Genomic DNA, 17,398 nt, shown 5'->3' on the forward strand with positions numbered 1-17,398 from the left:
CTTTTGACAGGGCATGGTGTGAGTTCACAACTTGTGTTGGTGACTAGCCACATAGAGGGCTGTGCTCTGTCTCTTCATCCTCCGCTCACACTATGCATTCCAGTCCCTGGTGGATGTCCCCACTGTGTCTTGTGCCATGTGCTGTCCCCCTCACTGCTGCCCTTCTGCTCTGGCCCTCGCTGGGAGCTCTAACTGGTAGAGTTGCTCTCATTGTTTTCTCTCCACCTTCAGAAATTCCTTACTAATGATTCAGTTCTGAGCCTTGTGAGGTCCCCATTTTTTTTTTTATTGAAGTGGGTAGAACTGTGTGCCCCTAGGTGAGATTGCCGAGGTGATCCCTTGACTGAAATCCTGCAGACATCGTACTCACAGCCGGCCGGGACCGGGCTGTGGAAGTTTTTGACCTCAATGTTGGCCGCAGTGCTGCGGTGATAGCTGAAGTCCATTCACGGCCTGCCCATCAAATTTGTCAGAATAAAGTAAGTTTGTAGATAGTAGAACTATTAGAATTTTAATTCTAAGCTTAATGTATTTAACAGTTACACATATGTTATGATACAAATTTATAACTACTGCCAGGTCCAATATTTGCTTTTTTGGATCATCATATTATATTATACTTTCTTCCTTTGCTACAGATTTCTTAAAGATTTATTTATTTATTTTATAGTATTTTTAAATTATGTGTGTATGTGTGTGTGGGTGCCCATGTTCTTGGGTGCAGAGATGTTAGATTGTCGTGAAGCTGGAGTTCGAGGGGCTTGTAGGCTATCCAGTGTGGGTGATTGGAGCCACTCAGGTCCTCTCCGGAGCAGTGCATGGGCCACATTTCTAGCCCATGCATGGGACTGTTTGTTCTTTGTCTTTTATTGGTTGTGGATCCGTCTAAGTGTGTGACTGGCATGCATTCTCACTAAAGCTGGGTTAGGTCTGGTGTGTGTGTGATGGGGATGAGTGGCAGTCACAGCTGTTGCAGGCTGTGGTGGTCTCTGCATCACAGATTCTCCTTGCACTGTTGGATACAATTGTCCTCTTTGAGATATAGTGGGTTTTAAAGCTGTCCTCAGTGTGTTGGAAGGCAAGGCTAATTGATAGTTTAACGGACCAAGTCCTCTCTTAGATAGGACTCTATTGCTGTCATAACATATCCTGACCAAAAGCAACTTGGAGAGAAAAGCATTTATTTCAGCTTGCAGTTTGTAGTCACATCCTGCAGGGGAGCCAGGGCAGGAGCTCAAGAGAGGAACCTGGAGGCAGAAATTGATGCATAAGCCATGGAGGAGTGCTGCTTACTGGCTTGCTTCCCTTTGGTCAGCTTAGTTTCTTAAACAACTTAGGCAACCCCTGACGAGGGGTGGCACCACCCACAGTGGCTGGGCCCTCCCACATTAATTGTTAATCAAGAAAATGCCACACAGACAATCTGATGGAGGTATTTTTTAATGGAGGTTCCTCTTCTCAGGTAATTCTAGTTTGTGCCGAATTTGATGAAACAAAACAAAACAACAATGAGAACAACCAACCAGGGCAGTCCCAAAGTAACTCATTACCTAGAGGCCATCTAAGACTTATAAGAAAAGCTGACTTTAAAAAGATCTGTGTATGTGTGTGATATATATGTATGTGTTTGTGTGTGAGTGTGTACATGTACCATGACACACATAAGGTCAGAGAAAGACTTTGAGTGGCAGTCCTTGCCTTGAACCTTACTCAGTGCAGGGTCTCTCTGTTGTTTGTCCCTGGCCTGCAAGCTTCCAGGAGCTCTGACGCCCATTTCCCTGTAGGAGTGCTGAGATTATAGGCAGCTGTGACCACAGGCAGTTCATGGGCTCTAGAGCGCTGAACTCAGATAGTCAGGCTTGCAAGGCAAACAGTTTTACCCTCTGAGGTATTTTCCTGGCTCCTATTTTTGTTTGTTTATTTTTTTAAACTAAAGATGTGATATTTAATTAATTGATTAATTAATTAATTAATTTATCTATGAGGCAGGGTTTCTCTATATAGCCCTGGCTTTCCTGGAATTCACTCTGTAGACCAGACCAGGCTGGCTTTGAACTCACAGAGATCTGCCTGTGTCTGCTTCCTGAGTGCTGGGATTAAAGGCATGCACCACCATCACCCAGTGTGATTTTACTTTAAGACAGTCTTTCATTACATAGCTCAGGCTCACCTGGGACTTGCAGTCTTTCAGTGCTAGGGTTGGGAGACTTCTCCATGAGTTTCTGGTCAAAAGGCTTCCGAGGCCCACAAATAACCCAGGCTGTTGCCATTGCTTTTGTCTTCCTTCCATAGCTAGATGGTGACTCATTGCCTACACACTGGTTGTAGGACATTGATAAACAAGCTGGAACTATCCTGAACGCTCACTTCCTGCTAGCCATCTATCATAGTAAGGTGCTATGTAGACCACCTGTGTAGTAGTGGACCCTGCATGTTATAATGCTGACCCACTGGGTAAGATGCACTTCCTGTGCAATGGTGGCGTGACTGCTATGGGTGTGACCACCTACTTTCTGGGAGGAACTCAGGCCTGGTACTATAAACCTGGTCACAAAGGCCCGTGGCCCAGAATGCCATAGGCCCTGGGGGGAGGGGGAAACTACTAAGATTATTTTCTTAAATGGATACATTGCTGAACTGTCTTCTAAATATTTATGTTTGTACCCATAGATTACTGGTCCAAACCTTGGTCAGAGAAGCTTCTTTTGGCAATGGGCTACAGTCAGCGCAGACTCAGGGTTGGTCAAAGTGCTAAGAACAAGAGGGCTCACCCCTAAGAAGGACGTCTGTATCAAATCTTCCCCTCCTGCCCCAAAGACCCAGGAGCATTTTGGAAAAGGGAATAGAAGGGATGTAAGAGCCAGGGGATGGGAAGTTGTGCTGTGAAATGCTGTGTTCTAGACATGGCATGGCCATTGCTCATAGCTGTGTTCTAGACATGGCATGGCCATTGCTCATAGCTGTGTTCTAGACATGGCATGGCCATTGCTCATAGCTGTGTTCTAGACATGGCATGGCCATTGCTCATAGCACTGTGCTAACCTGAACAAGATCCAGCCAGGTGAATCCCAGCGTGAATGGGAGAGGGACATGTAAGGCTCTGCTCGGGGTGGTTATTGATAATCAATGACTGCCTGAAGTGGGGAGTAATGTTTCTGTGGGGCTATAGCTGATGATACATTGCCCATGCTCCAAACAGTGACCCCATAACCATGTACACACAGGCAGCACCAATTAGACTTGGTGGGATGTGAAGAACCAGTAGCCATGAAGGTGGAGGGGGAAGAATTGAGAACAGGAGGAAGTAGGAGAGAGGATTTGGGTTGGATAGTATGCATGTATGAAAAAGGAATGAATATGAAATATTCTTAAAATTGATCTGTTTTCTTCACGAGCTAGCTGATTTAACATAAAGATTTTCAGTAGTTCATTTCTTTGATGAGAGTAGATTTTATTGTTAATATTGTGTTTAAAGTGGTCTTTCTCTCTCTAAACTTGGAATGAAATAGCCATGGGGTGGGAAGGCAGTTCCATGTCTTTATGACAAACTCTTAATTTAGTACTCATTTCTAGTATCTTGGTTAAATTTGTGAGTACTTATATTATCTTCCTCACCTTAATGTTGGTATGCATGTGTGTACACATGTATCCATACATGTTTGTGAACATGTACATTTGTACACTCTTTATTAACTTAAAATATCTGTAAGTAGGTATTCAGATTGATAGTATTCCTGAATATATAGGTACAAAGCAAGGTCTCTGTGCCTGAGGAACTCTTGCTCTCACCAGAAGAATGTGTAATCACAGTCCCAATCTTTATCTTCTTTTTTTTTTTTTTTTTTTTTTTTTTTTTTTTTTTTTTTTTGGTTTTTCGAGACAGGGTTTCTCTGTAGCTTTGAAGCCTATCCTGGAACTAGCTCTTGTAGACCAGGCTGGTCTCGAACTCACAGAGATCCGCCTGCCTCTGCCTCCCGAGTGCTGGGATTAAAGGCGTGCGCCACCACTGCCCGGCAATCTTTATCTTCTTATGCATGTGGACAAAGGGTAAAGAAAGTAGGGAGGTACCAGGAGCACATTCATAGGAACAGAGTGCAGGAAGTGGAGACTGGTTGCTGTGATAGTTTGGATGTAATTGGCCCCCATAAGCTCATAAGGAGTGGCACTATTAGGAGACTTGGCTTTGTTGGAATAGGTGTGGCCTTGTTGGAGGAAGTGTATCACTGTGGGGGTGGGCTTTGAGGTCTCCTTTTCTCAAGATCCACTCAGTGTACCACTCAGACCCTGTGGCCTGTGGGTCAAGATGTAGGATCCTCAGCTCCTTCTCCAGCACCATGTCTGCCTGCATACCACCAAGTCACACCTTAATGATAATGGACTAAATCATGAAAACGTAGACCATTCCAGTTAAATGCTTTTCCATTATAGAAGTTGCCATGGTCATGGTGTCTTTTCACAGAAATAGAAACCCTAACTAAGACAAGTTGGTACTAGGGCCTGGGGTGTTGCTGTGATAGACCTGACCATGCACTTGTTTGAAGGGGTGGACCTTGGGACTGTGGATTAGAAAAGCAGTGGAATGCTTGAAGTGCTGCTTAATGGGCCATCCTAGCAGGAGCATGGATGACTGCCGTGCTGAGTGTGGTCTGATGAACTGCGAGGGCCTGGCTCCAGAGAGTTCACGAGAAGAATAATACGTGGCACAGAGATCATTTATGTGATAGTTTCGTGAAGAATGTGGCTGTTTTTTGCCCTTGACCAAAGATTCTACCTGAGGCTAAAGTGAAGAGATTTGGGTTAATTCCATTGGCAGAGGAAATCTCAAAACAGCCTAGCATAGACTCTGTCGTGTGGTTATTAGCACTCATAAGATTTATAATGAGGAGCAAGCTGAGCAAGGAAAAACATAAAATGTATAATTTGAGGAGAAAAGGGGTGCCAGGAAGTGGGATGGAGCTAAGTCCTGTGTTCACGGAGATAAACTGATTAAGAACTGGAGTAAAGGGAGTGGTGACCTCAGAGCAAGATCCCACCCTGCTAATTTCTAACCTGTGAACATGCTGTGATGTGAGGAATCCTACTTCTGCTTCCCCACTGTTCCACAAAGATGAGTGCTTTCCACCCTGGCAGAAACAGCTCATTCCTCCAACAATAGTGGAACCCAGTGTTTCATATCCCATGGATAGAATTAGCATCATTTTGATCTCCGGATGTGCCAACTGGCCTGGCTCTCTTCCCTTGGTAGTGCCACAAGCTCACCCTTTTCTACCCTACCCCAAGCTAAGAGGGTCCAGTGCAGCAGGAACTGAGGAGACCCTTCCTCAAGTTCCCCAGGCCACACTCAGTCGGGTGTACCTGGTTTTCTGGTAGTTTTCCTCCCTTTAGCAACTAAGCACGTTGTGTAGCCTCTCCTGAAGATGCAGCCTCTGATCACAAGTCTGTCATTATTCTTGTAACAGGGCTGAGATAGGGACAACAGACTGTGGGTGGTGCACAGGTCAGCACTGCCAGCAGACTGTTGTGCTCAACAGGCAAAGCCAGCGCTGGCCCAGGCAGACGGAGACATGTCTGTGGGAGGGTTTTTTGATTGTTAATTGGCAAAGAGAGCCCAGCTTGCTATGGATAGTACCATTCACTGGGCATGTGTTCCTTGGGTATATAAGAAAGCTGTCTAAGCATGAGACTGCAATCCATCAAGAAACACTCCACCATGGTTTCTACTGACTTTCTTGGCTGAGTGAGTGAGTTCCCTGGTCAAAGGTAAGACTGTGTGTAATAACAAGCAGGTTTGCCTTCAGGTTCACACGAGTTCCTGAGCTGTTAAATCAGTCTCTCCTTCCTCTAAGCTGCCATCGTCAGTCAGTGTTTTATCCATAGCCACATGAAGAAACTAGAACACCTGCGAAGTTTTTTAACTAAAGAAGAAAGATCTGGTATGATTTTAAAGATAGCAATAGATCATAAGACTCAATATTTTCAATCTAAAAATAAATCATTTAATGATTTAGTAATATTTAATAAATATTTAGCATTTAATCTTCTAATAATACATAGCAATAGAAAAGACTGACCATCAACCCAGTTCAGAGGCATTCTTGTTAATACAGAAGAACAGTGAATCAAACCCTGCCTGTCCAGATTAGCCACTGGAGGCTTTTCTCACGACCCTGCTCTAGGTGGTGCATAGGGACACTCAAAAGAAGCCTCACTGGCACTGACCGGAGTGGCCACATTGGCTCCTAAGCTTCACAGAGTGAGCACTGGCCTACTTCATTCTTACTGACATCTGGTGTTTGGGCCAAGTAGGACCTAAGTGCTCCTGTGCTCGGACTGGAAGGCCAGCACAGACCACAGCACCCACACAGCCACTCTGACGTGCTCCGCATCAGTGTACAAAAATGTCAGAGTACAAGCCACCAAACACGCTGCGAGCCTCTGCGGCCTCATGCCCTTCCTCACATTCCACCACACCCCTTCATGTTTACTTTCGGGAATTTAAACAAGGTATTTCCCCATTTACAACAAAAACCCCAAAGCAGAACCATCTTTTCTAACGTAACACCTCCCACAGTGCAGTGACTCTCAAAAGATGGTCAGCCCACAAGGCCCAGTGCAGACACACATGCACACTGCCGTCACTGCACAGAGGCCATGCAATAGAGCTTAAAGCCTCTGGTCAGCCCACAAGGCCCTGTGCAGACACATGTGCACACTGCCGTCACTGCAGAGAGGCCATGCAGTAGAACTTAAAGCCTCTGGTCAGTCCACAGGGCCCTGTGCAGACACATGTGCACACTGTGGTCACTGCACAGAGGCCGTGCAGTAGAGCTTAAAGCTTCTGGTGAACATATTTGATGGGAAGACTCGTAAGAGAAAGGAATGCTGGGCTGCCACCCAGGAAGAGAACAAACCAGGCCCTGTCTCCTCGCACCCTTGATGCCCTGCAGACCTGCCTTGTAAAATGGAACAGAATAGCAAATCTCAGAACTACTTTATGTTGATGCAGACACAATACTATTTATATTAGAGAGCCTGCTTCTGTCTGAGTGTGCTTGGGAGGGAGTGTCGTCTTCAGGTCTTATGCGTTGTCTGAGGACACACTGACTGCATCAGGAGTCTGCTGCCTGCCTGCGCCAGCACTAGCTTTGCCCATAGAACTACAGTCTGCTGACCGGTTCCACCAGCTTGTCCACAGTCTGATGTCCCTGTCCTGGGCAATCCTGCAGTTGAGACTCTCCTGCCAGATAACTCAGGGTTCATCCAGCTTGAGTTTCACAGCTGCGAGGCAGTGAATAGACCACCAAGTATCGGCTTTCTTAACGATAGATGGGGACTGAATAGTTTGTTTGCTAAAAGGACAAAGAGCTAAAGAAGTGTGTAGCATGCTGTCTGGCAGCTAATCCTTAGAGTGTGGCTTATTATCACTGGAATTAAACTGAGTCTTTATTTCCTGCTTGTAAATGAAGAATGGCTTCTAGGCCCATCTTATATCAAGTTTGTCATAACATTTCAGGTAATCTTGACATAGCAAGAGATTGGAATTCTTATGAATTATAGTGTGTTTAAGGAACGATTTGAGCCAAATGGTCCCTCCGATGGTATTCAGCTGTTTTACACAGCCGTTCTTCTCCGGGGGGGGGGGGGGGACCATCAGAGTCCTTGGATGTCACAGCCGAGGCTTGCAGAGCATTTGCTCCCGGTGACATGCGGGGTCCTGAGGCCCATAGGACCTTATGTGATTTATCACCAAGGCTCCCCACTCGGTGTCTTAGAGGGTGATAACTGGAAAATAACTCTGTGTCATTAAGGCGTGCTTCCCATTCCAGATCATTTGTTGAATTATGGTCACTACTGAGACACAAACACTGGTGTGTAAATGTGCTAGTCTTTTTATATGTTGCTACTTTCCAGTTCTGTGGCTCTCAACGGCATTGAGTGCGGAGCAAACAGACATTAACTGTTAAGCTTAGAGTGTATTTGCCTAGTTATAATGCTCGCTGATGTTGTTTAACCTGAGGTTGTGTTCTGAGAGTTACATCATTGGCCACAGAGTGCACTTACCTAGGTTAATATGCTATGACATCATCAGGCCGTCTTCAGAGGCCCTGTGTAATGTGCAGTCTGTTATCTACATAGGTTGCTATGCTATTCATGGAGGCTTAGAGTCCCACTCTACAGCCATACATTTAAGAAAGGTTGTGTTGGCTTCTGGCTCTAGATTCCAGCATTGTTAGCTGCTGTCAGCCTTTACAGATTCATCCTGGGGTCTGCGAGATGGCTAAGCCGAGGCTGATATGAGTCTGAGCCCCAGGTCCCTCATGGCAGAGAGGGAGAAGCAGCTCCTGCAAGTTTATGCTGTGGCGTGTATCCCCTAACAAATTAAGTAAGTTATGTAATAATTACATATGTACACACACACACACACACACACACACACACACACACATGTTTTTGAAACAGGGTTTCTCTGTAGCTTTAGAGCTTGTAGACCATAGACCAGGCTGGCCTTGAACTCACAGAGATCCGCCTGCCTTGCCTCCCGAGTGCTGGGATTAAAGGCGTGTGCTACCACTCGACAGTTAAATGTTTTTGAAAGCTCTTGCTGACTTTGCTTCCCCACTGAACAGGGATCATCATTTGCCGCCCAGCAGTCCCTGGCGTATAACCTTTTCCTGACCACAGCTACCGGCGATGGGGTTCGGCTGTGGGACTTGAGGACTCTGAGGTAAGGCCAGCCTGCATCAGAGCACTGCCCCAAAGGAAGCTGGAGCTGTGCTGGGAACGCAGCCTGATCCTGGTCGCAGATAATACAAGGCCATGAATAGTGTAGCCATGCTCTGGAGCGGACTGGCTTGTGCACAGAATCAGTGCAGACACTTGGGGATGGTGAGACCACAGGTTCTCCTCTGTTCTCCAAGGGCCAGTCACACGTGGCTCCCGAGGGTCAGAGCTGTGAGAAATGGTATGTGCACCATAGTGCAGCTACCCAGAGAAGGGTTTTTCTCTTTCCTGTCACATGTGTCTTGCTTATACTGGACACTAGCACTGGGCTCACATAGCCCCTTGGAGCCACACTGATGGTACTTTTCCTTAGGCTGTTTGATCTGCCTCTTATAAAGGCATTTCTATTTAAGCATTAACCTTTATCTTCTGGTAATTACATATATAGTCATGAGAGCCCAGTGTTAACATATTTTCATAGTGTCAGATATTCGCAGAGAAACAACTAGCGCTGTGCCTTGTTCTTTGCCTGTAGAAGAAACAGAAAAGCCCCACTCTGCATCGTGTGGGTTAAGTGAGATGAGATCTCGCCTACAATTCAGGGACCTGTTTGGTCTTGACATGCCCCAGGGTACCCACTAGGTGCAGGTCATGCTTTTCAATGCCTTTTTAAGGAAGATCCTGACTACTTCGAAAAGGTGCTGAAGATTCCTGCTTAATAAAATTGCATAAATCATTGTCTTTTTTTCCCATGGGCAAGTTTTATGTAGCACTTGATAAGTGATTATGAAACTCAACCCTCTTACTAGATTGCTACACCCCCCAAGGCTATGGGCTATCTCCTTCCATAATTTATGATTTTAGAAGATTTGTTTAAAGAATGTATAATAACCAATAGAAAGTGCTTATTTAATATTTCTCATATGTAAAGGTTCATCTGCTCTTAGTTTTGTTATCTTTGGGAATTTATGATTTTGAAAAGAGTTTGAATTATTTTAAAGGTCTCCTTAATTACCTACCATTTAATAATTCTCAATACGGAGATTTTTTTTTTCAAGAATGTAGTTCAGTGGTAGAATTTTTGTCTAGCCTGAAAAAAAGCCATGGGTTTGAGTCTCAACAGTACACACAGACATCAAAGAAAGGTTTTTTTTTTTTTTTTTTTTTTTTTTTTTTTTTTGCTATTAGCTTGTTCATTTTGTGAAGGAAAACATGTTGATGTCTTCTGATGTGTCTTAAGATGTCACAGTCATTTTCTGCCTCGCAGGTGTGTGCGCTGCTTTGAAGGGCATCCACACCGCTGCTACCCTTGCGGAGTTGCGTTCAGTCCTTGCGGAAGGCTCGTGGGCTGTGGTGCAGAGGACAGACATGTATGTATGTGTGCGTTCTCTAAGTATAGGATTTCTACGTGGTGTTATCAAATAGACCTTGTTGATAAAATAAGATCTATTTCAAGCCTGACAGTATTTTAAGAGACTTACCCAGCATTAGAACTCCTAGAACTCCACAGGTGGCCACAAGAGGCTTCTGTTTTACTGAACACAGTCACACTTCCGTCCATCACTGATTTCTTCACTTATTAGCCATCCAGGCACTAGGCACGCTCTCCCGAATGCCCGTAATGTGTGGTGTGGGCATGACAGGGTAATGGCACTAATCCACACACTGCAGCTCATGTGTGGTAAGGCCCCGTAATCTCCATTGCGGTGCTTCTCCTCCTCGCCACATTTCCGCTCCATGCCAGCAATCCACACCACCTGCAGACGGGGCCACAGAGGTCCCGGAGAGTCCCAGCACTGTGGAACACACTGCCACATAGCTGGGGCTAAGCCCTGAGAGGGAGACCAGCCTCTTGTGAGTCCTGTGCTCCCCGGCTGGAAACTGTGCTGGCTCCTTCTCCCTTCCTCCACCGTGTGGTCTCAAATCCCTCTGTCCATCTGAAAAGTTCACTGAAAGAATTGAGTGCTTGTCTTTTATAAACTGTCTTCATAAAATCCATTTTGAGAGTCACACGAGGCCACAAAAATGGTGGTGCCCAAGCAAGGGCCTGGGTCTGACTGAGGGATTCATATTGGTGCTGCTGGAGGACAGAGAAGAGCCCCAGCGCTCCTTGTTCTGCCCCAGTCCTTGCAAGCATAGTGTCTGGAAAGGAGGCTCAGGGTCCATGGGAGAAGATAAGACCCCTCTTAACAAGCAGGGCATCAGGATAGCAAGATGCTCACACGGTCAGCTGATCCTTCTCTAGAGGAGCAAAATTAAGAAGACTGGCAAGTCAACAAAATCCTAGAATGACGAAATAGCTTCGAAAAGACAAGACTTTAAATGATGTGTGGCCTTATTCATGGTGAACACAACTGCTTGGTTTCTTCGGGGAATGCTGATAAACTTCATTTTTAGAAGCAGTTGCAAGGTTTACAAAGCTCTGAAGACTTGAACACCATTGACTCCACTTCCGATTTGTCTGCCATCATTACCCACCGGCTCCTGTAACTGACACTTTGCATTCAGGTAACAACCTAAGGAAAGTGTGTTCTGAGAGCTCACTGGTTGGCTTGCATGTGGTATTATAGATCACAGCCTTCAGCTTTTTACAAAAATGAGTGTTTGGCACTTAAAGCATCATAACCGTTTTCACTGCCAACACGAGGGAGGAGTGCTTTGGTAATTCCTTTGTCAACTGGAATGAAAGCCATAGCCATCGGCTCCTCGTTCAACAGTATTCAGAGCAGTGGGGGTTTTATTCAGCCACTGCTCATGACTCCTTTGGGGGCTGCTCGGCAGATATCCTGCATAGCAGTATTTACAATTAGGGTTTCAAACAGTAAGCAAAATTATAGCTATGAGTAGCCACAAAAATAATTTTATGGTTGGGGATCAACCAGCATGAAGGTCACAGCATTAGAAAGGTTGAGAGCCGTTGTTTTAGAATATTTCATGGAAAATACTACTATGGTGTATGAAAGAACATCCGCAAACTGCCTGAAAAGTGTGCAAGGGGTCTCTGGAGGCTGAGTCAGCAAAGCGGGCTTCTCTTCTCTTCTCTCCTCTCCTCTCCTCTCCTCTCCTCTCCTCTCCTCTCCTCTCCTCTCCTCTCCTCTCCTCTCCTCTCTCTCTCTCTCTCTCTCTCTCTCTCTGTCCCTTCCTCCCTCCCTCCCTCCTTCCCTCTCTCTCTCCCTCCTCCCTCCCTCCTTCCTTCCATTTTTCTTTCCTTTTTTCTTTTCTTTTTAATATAATAAGGACTTGGACATTTGTCAAAGTGAAAAGTAATCTATTCCCTTTGCCTGGTATATAGCAGATGCTTAGTAAATATACATATCTAACAAGTGTAGGTTTTGTCTCTCCTCCTTCACTGTAGAAATGGGTTTGGGCCTCAGGTCTGACCCGTATACAGATATACCGAGCACCTGGTGTACATCAGGCTCTGAGTTTCATATAAGAAATTACTCCTGCCTAGAAAGACTTCTAAAGTGGGAGACTAAGAAGTGGGAACACGTAGTATAATATGGTTTGAGAGCTACACACATAGTGTGAAGGAGCTGAGATTTTAACAGTTAGTGACCTCCAGTCCCGTCAGCCCCGACGTCTGCTTGTCTTGTCTGCTAGGCCTACGTGTATGAAATGGGCTCCAGCGGCTTCCTCTACCGTCTCGCAGGACACACAGACACAGTCACCGAGGTGGCCTTCAACCCAGCAGCTCCTCAGGTACAGTCTCCCAGTGTGACCAGGGCCTCTACAGTTCACACTGTCTGATGGTATTTTGATGAATATGGTATTAAAGAGTGCATGCAGCTCTCCCGGTACCTGTGGTCCCAGTGCTCCAGAGATCGATGCAGAAGGATCATCCTGAGCTACATATCCATTTCGGGGTCAGCCTGGGCTTTATGTGATCCTGTCTCAAAAAAAAAAAAATCAAAATGAGGAAAAGATTATATGATAGTTTTGGGTACCAGGAGAGGAAACTTGGTAGTAAACTTATTGAGAGAAAGAGAAATAAAGATTTCTTAAGGTCTTTATCATTCAGTATGTTTACCCTTACTGCATTATAGAAAGTCACATGCACCCAAAGGCAGATACAGTTCTGTGTAAGCCAAACACAGACACTGTAGACAGAACTCAGAAAGCAAGCAGGAGACAGGTGTGGAAAGAATTTGGGTGCACGAAGGGAGCCACAGAGTTTGTAAAGACACTGTCTTAATGACCGAAGGCCAGGAGGGAATAAAGTTTCAAACCAGCTGTGTAGACACATGGATGCAATGGACAATGTGGAAGACTTAAGGGTGTTCTGTGTCTGCTGACTGAGTCTTCAGGATCGTCAGCTTTATCCTGTCTTTTTATAACCCAAGCTTTGATTCCGAGAAGGAATCGCGTTACATGTGCTTCAGCCTGGCCTGTGTGCAGCAGCGTTCTGTTAACCCATGCTGGTCTTTGACACTGAATTGCTGTGGTTCAGGGCCTGCTGGTGTTCCTGGCACATGTTTGGCTTTGACTCTAGACGTCCTGTCATGTGACATAAATCAGTGCCGCTTACCATGTGGTTGCCGGAACTCTGCAACACTAACCTGCTGGTGCTGCTGGTTACTCACAGTTCCTTTCTGGGCCCTGACTGATCCTGTGCATTGGAGTTAGGGTTGGTTTGGCCAATTCCTTTGCTTTCTGCAGTTGCATCTACTTGAGCAATTGTCACTTTTTGATGTGTGTGTAGATGGCCCTCTCTTCCCTTTTTCTATGACTTTGCTAGTTTCTTGTATTTAGAAGCGACACTACTCTATTGGACTTACAGTTGCTATGTCCTATTTATGAGTTGAGGCTTTGTTAAGAAGTATGTTCTTCTTTGCCATGATAGACATTCATAAGGCATCTGTACTGATTTCTGTTAGGGTCTTGTGCCTACTGACACCATCTGTGAGTTTGTGCATCAGTCCTATGTGTCTGGAAGATGCTGTCTCCTTGGTCATCCACCACCTTTGCCTGTTACCTTTCTGCCTCCTCTTCTACCCAGATCCTATTTAGGGCTGTGTGCTCCCAAGTCTTCCACTTTCTTCACATGGTCCAATTGTGGCTCTCTGCTCATGACCATTGACTGCAAAAGGAGGCAGCTTCTCCTATAAGTGTTGAGTGTGTGTGCAGGTTTACTTCCCTGCTTGACCCTAGAAATTCCAGACCATGTGGGAAACATGGTGACATGAGCTATTTGATATTCTTCATGTTTTTAACATTCATTCTCCATTTTGGTGATTACGTAAAAGCTATCATGAACGTTCTTGTATAACATTGGTGTGGATGCATGCCTTCTCTTCCTTGCCTGAATTGCATGCTTGTTCAATCTCAGGGTATTATGTAGCCACTTTCAAGGAAATGGTCATACAAGGTGATACCCAACAGGTCTGAGTGAGGTTCCAATCTCCATACTCTTGGCTGTTTTTAATTTTGTTAGTCTTTTAAACTTTAGCCAATGAAGTAGATGCATAGCACTGTTTAATTTGCTTTTATTTTACAGTGATACTAAACCACTTTTTTTCATATATTCATAGACTTACTTTTAACTTTTTGTTATTGAGTTGTAGAACTTTGAAAAATGTCTTATATATCCTGGCCATGTGCGATGTGTGTGTGTGTGTGTACATATACTTGTATAGTATAAATAATTTCACAAAATCTCTGGCTTACTTTTTAAGAATATAATTGTATCCTTTAGTGAGTAGAAGTTTTTAATTTTGAGGAAAATCAAAATTTTACATTCATGGCTAGTATTTTCTACAGATTGTCTAAGAAGTCTTTGCTGACCCAAAGGCTGCAAAGATCACCTCCTATCTTCTTCCAGGAAAATTAGATTTTTAACTTATATTTTGATCTGTGAAATGATCAAATGTACTGGTATCTCTTCCTGTATAATGACATTATAGGAACCTAATTGCTTATGACACCCAGCGACACCTCTGCTCTCCCTCCATCATGGCTTAGGGAGAATCTGGATGAGACTCTGCTCATCAACTCTGGACTCACTAAGCACGAGCAAGGTATCAGCAGGGCTGTGGACTCCCGTAGCTTTAATTCTGTCTGCCTTCATGTTCACCAAGCTGTTGGTGCATTTTAATTGTTTGTGTTTATAGGATTGAAGGCCCAGCTGCTTGCTGGCTGTGGCTGAGGGCCACTGAAATTCTCACGGCACAGAGAGACTACAGCAAAGCGCCTCTCCCTGAGTACTGTGTTCTGCCCAGTCTAGGCCTCTATTTCATGTATTACCTGGTAAACCTATCTTCATACAGCGAAGAACAGTGAGAAGAGATGCCCTGGTTTCTCCTGATCTTGATGGGAAAGGTCCCACAGTGTCTGTTTTTTGATGCTATTTATGGAGTTAAGGAAGGTTCCCTTTATTCCTGTTTGCTAAGTTTTTTTTTTTTTAATTAGTGGGTGTCAGATTTCCTCAAATGATTTTTTTCAATCACTGATGTAATCTTACAATTTTTCTTTTCTTTTTAAAAAAACCGTTGGCATGATGGATTATGTTGATTTTCGAATGTTAAACTAGCTGCATAACTACAAAATCCTGCTTGTTTGAAATGTATCATCCTTTTCGTACAGTGTTACATTGGACTTAATGTTTGCTGCAGACCTTTATGCCTGTTTATGACCGGTAGTGATCGGTCTGGATTCTCTTCCCTGTGACGTTGCTGTTTATGCTGATCTTTGGCTTTGTAAATCCTGGTCCCACAGAATGAGTTCCTGATCATTCTTTTTGTTGCTAGTCCACCAGAGAAATCATAGAGAATTAACATAAGTGCTTCCTTGGGTGTTTGCTAGAACTTTCTAGTGTCCGTAGAAATCTGGTCCTCTGTGTTTTAGATGATTAATTATTGATTCAATTTTTTAAAAGAATCATAAGCTTAGTTGCATTTCCTTCTTCTTTCTGTGTGAAAGAAGGGTAGTAGGACTATGATCGTAAAGTTGTTTGTAGCATTCTTTCATTATTCTCAATATCCACAGGATCTGTAGTAATGCCACCTCTTGGTTTCTTATAATAATCATGTGTTCTCTCTTTTTGTGTTGATTTTTCATAATTTAGTCAGTGGCTTGTCAATTTTATTTATCATTTCAAAATGGTTTTACTGGTTTTCTTCATTGACTTTCTGCCTTTGCATGTGTTGATTCTGTTGTGGTTTTATTTCTTTTTGTCTACTCATACTGGATTTAATTTTATGTCCTTTGTCAAATTTCTAAGGTGGAATCTGGGATTGAGTAGGTCTTTATTCTTTTCTTATATTTGCATTCAGTACTATTAATTTCCCTTTGTGCATTGCTTTCATGGCATTCTACAACTTTTAATAAATAATTTAATTTATGTAATTCAAGATATTTTAAATTTTCTTAGGAGCTTTTTTTTTCCCCTGTAAAGTGTGTTATTTATTCTGGGTTATATTTCTGTTACTGATCTCCAGTTTAACCTCATTGTATATGAGTAGGCATTGTATGACTTTTATCCTTTTAAACTGAATAAGGAATGTTTTATAGTTCTGAATGTTGTCTGTCTTGGTCAGTGTCCCATGCAGCTTTGAGAAGAATGTGTGTTATTTTGTGGTTGCATAAAGCAATCTATAAATGTCAATTGTATCCAGTTGGTTAATGGTATTATTGAGTTCAGCCGAGTCTATGATGTTCTGCCTGCTACACGTGCCCGTTTCTGGTGGTGTAATGACACAGCTCCAGCTGAGCCGGCGGGCGGTCTGTGTCCTCTGGGGCACCAGCCGTCTTCTGTCGTGTCGTATGGTGTGAGGCTCTGTCAGGCATCCCTTGACCATTGATGGGCAGTTATGATTAACCAGACTAGCTTTAATATATAATATTTAGCTTTAATAAAGGAAAGAAAAGGGAACTTACAAATCCAAGGTTCCAGCAAGGAGCGCAGGAAAACAAAGAGAGGGCGGACACACACCCACAAGATTTTATAAGTAAATATTAGCCTAAGGGGGACACGCCTTACAAACAAGGTGATTGGCTGGGCTTCCCCTTCATATCATCTCTGAGAACTTTCTTGCTTTGAAATGCTTTGTGTCTGAGAAGCATATTAGCTGCTCCCGAGTTGTTTTGGTTAGTGCTGGCATCACATCTATTTCTTAGTCCATTGATTTTTAATACCTATGTGTATGTACTTTAAATATGGTTTCTTGTAAAAAGTATGCATTTAGCTTTTTGTCATGGTTTGTTATTTGTTCCAGTTTTTGTGTTTTTTCCCTCTTTTTCTGACTTTTGTGGCGATGATTGAGCATGATTCCACCTCTCTCCTTTCTTAGTGTATCAGCTTTAACTTGTAACTTTTCAGTTCTCACTCCTTTTGGCCTTGTGATGCTCATCCTAAAGTTTTCATTTTACATTTATAATGAGTTTTGCACACTAGCAAGCTGATGTATGGATCCTGTGAGTGCACAATAGCAACATCCACATTCTACTCCATCCCTCCCATTTCCCGTTATTTCACTGACAGTTGCATTGCACCAACACCTTCAAATGCACAGTTGCATCTGCACCGACACCTTCAAATGCACAGTTGCATTGCATCGACACCTTCAAATGCACAGTTGCATCTGCACCGACACCTTCAAATGCACAGTTGCTCTTCTTTTAAATCAAGTGGGTTTTTTGTTTGTGGGGAGAGGGGTTAGTTCTGTCAATTATTGGAACT

At 43.9% G+C, this 17,398-nt stretch overlaps 1 protein-coding gene across 1 annotated transcript in view; it reads left to right on the top strand.

Annotated features, from left to right (window-relative positions):
• The window catches only part of Wdr27 (WD repeat domain 27), a 90,981-nt gene that overhangs the window by 48,714 nt on the left and 24,869 nt on the right, over positions 1–17,398 (top strand). The window contains exons 22-25 of the mRNA XM_038338438.1: positions 358–479; positions 8,628–8,725; positions 9,989–10,091; positions 12,325–12,423. Of these exons, the coding sequence (XP_038194366.1) occupies positions 358–479; positions 8,628–8,725; positions 9,989–10,091; positions 12,325–12,423 (422 nt within the window). The remainder of the gene's footprint in view (positions 1–357; positions 480–8,627; positions 8,726–9,988; positions 10,092–12,324; positions 12,424–17,398) is intronic.

This window comes from Arvicola amphibius, chromosome 8 (assembly GCF_903992535.2).
Source record: "Arvicola amphibius chromosome 8, mArvAmp1.2, whole genome shotgun sequence".
NCBI classification, from domain to species: Eukaryota; Metazoa; Chordata; class Mammalia; order Rodentia; family Cricetidae; genus Arvicola; species Arvicola amphibius.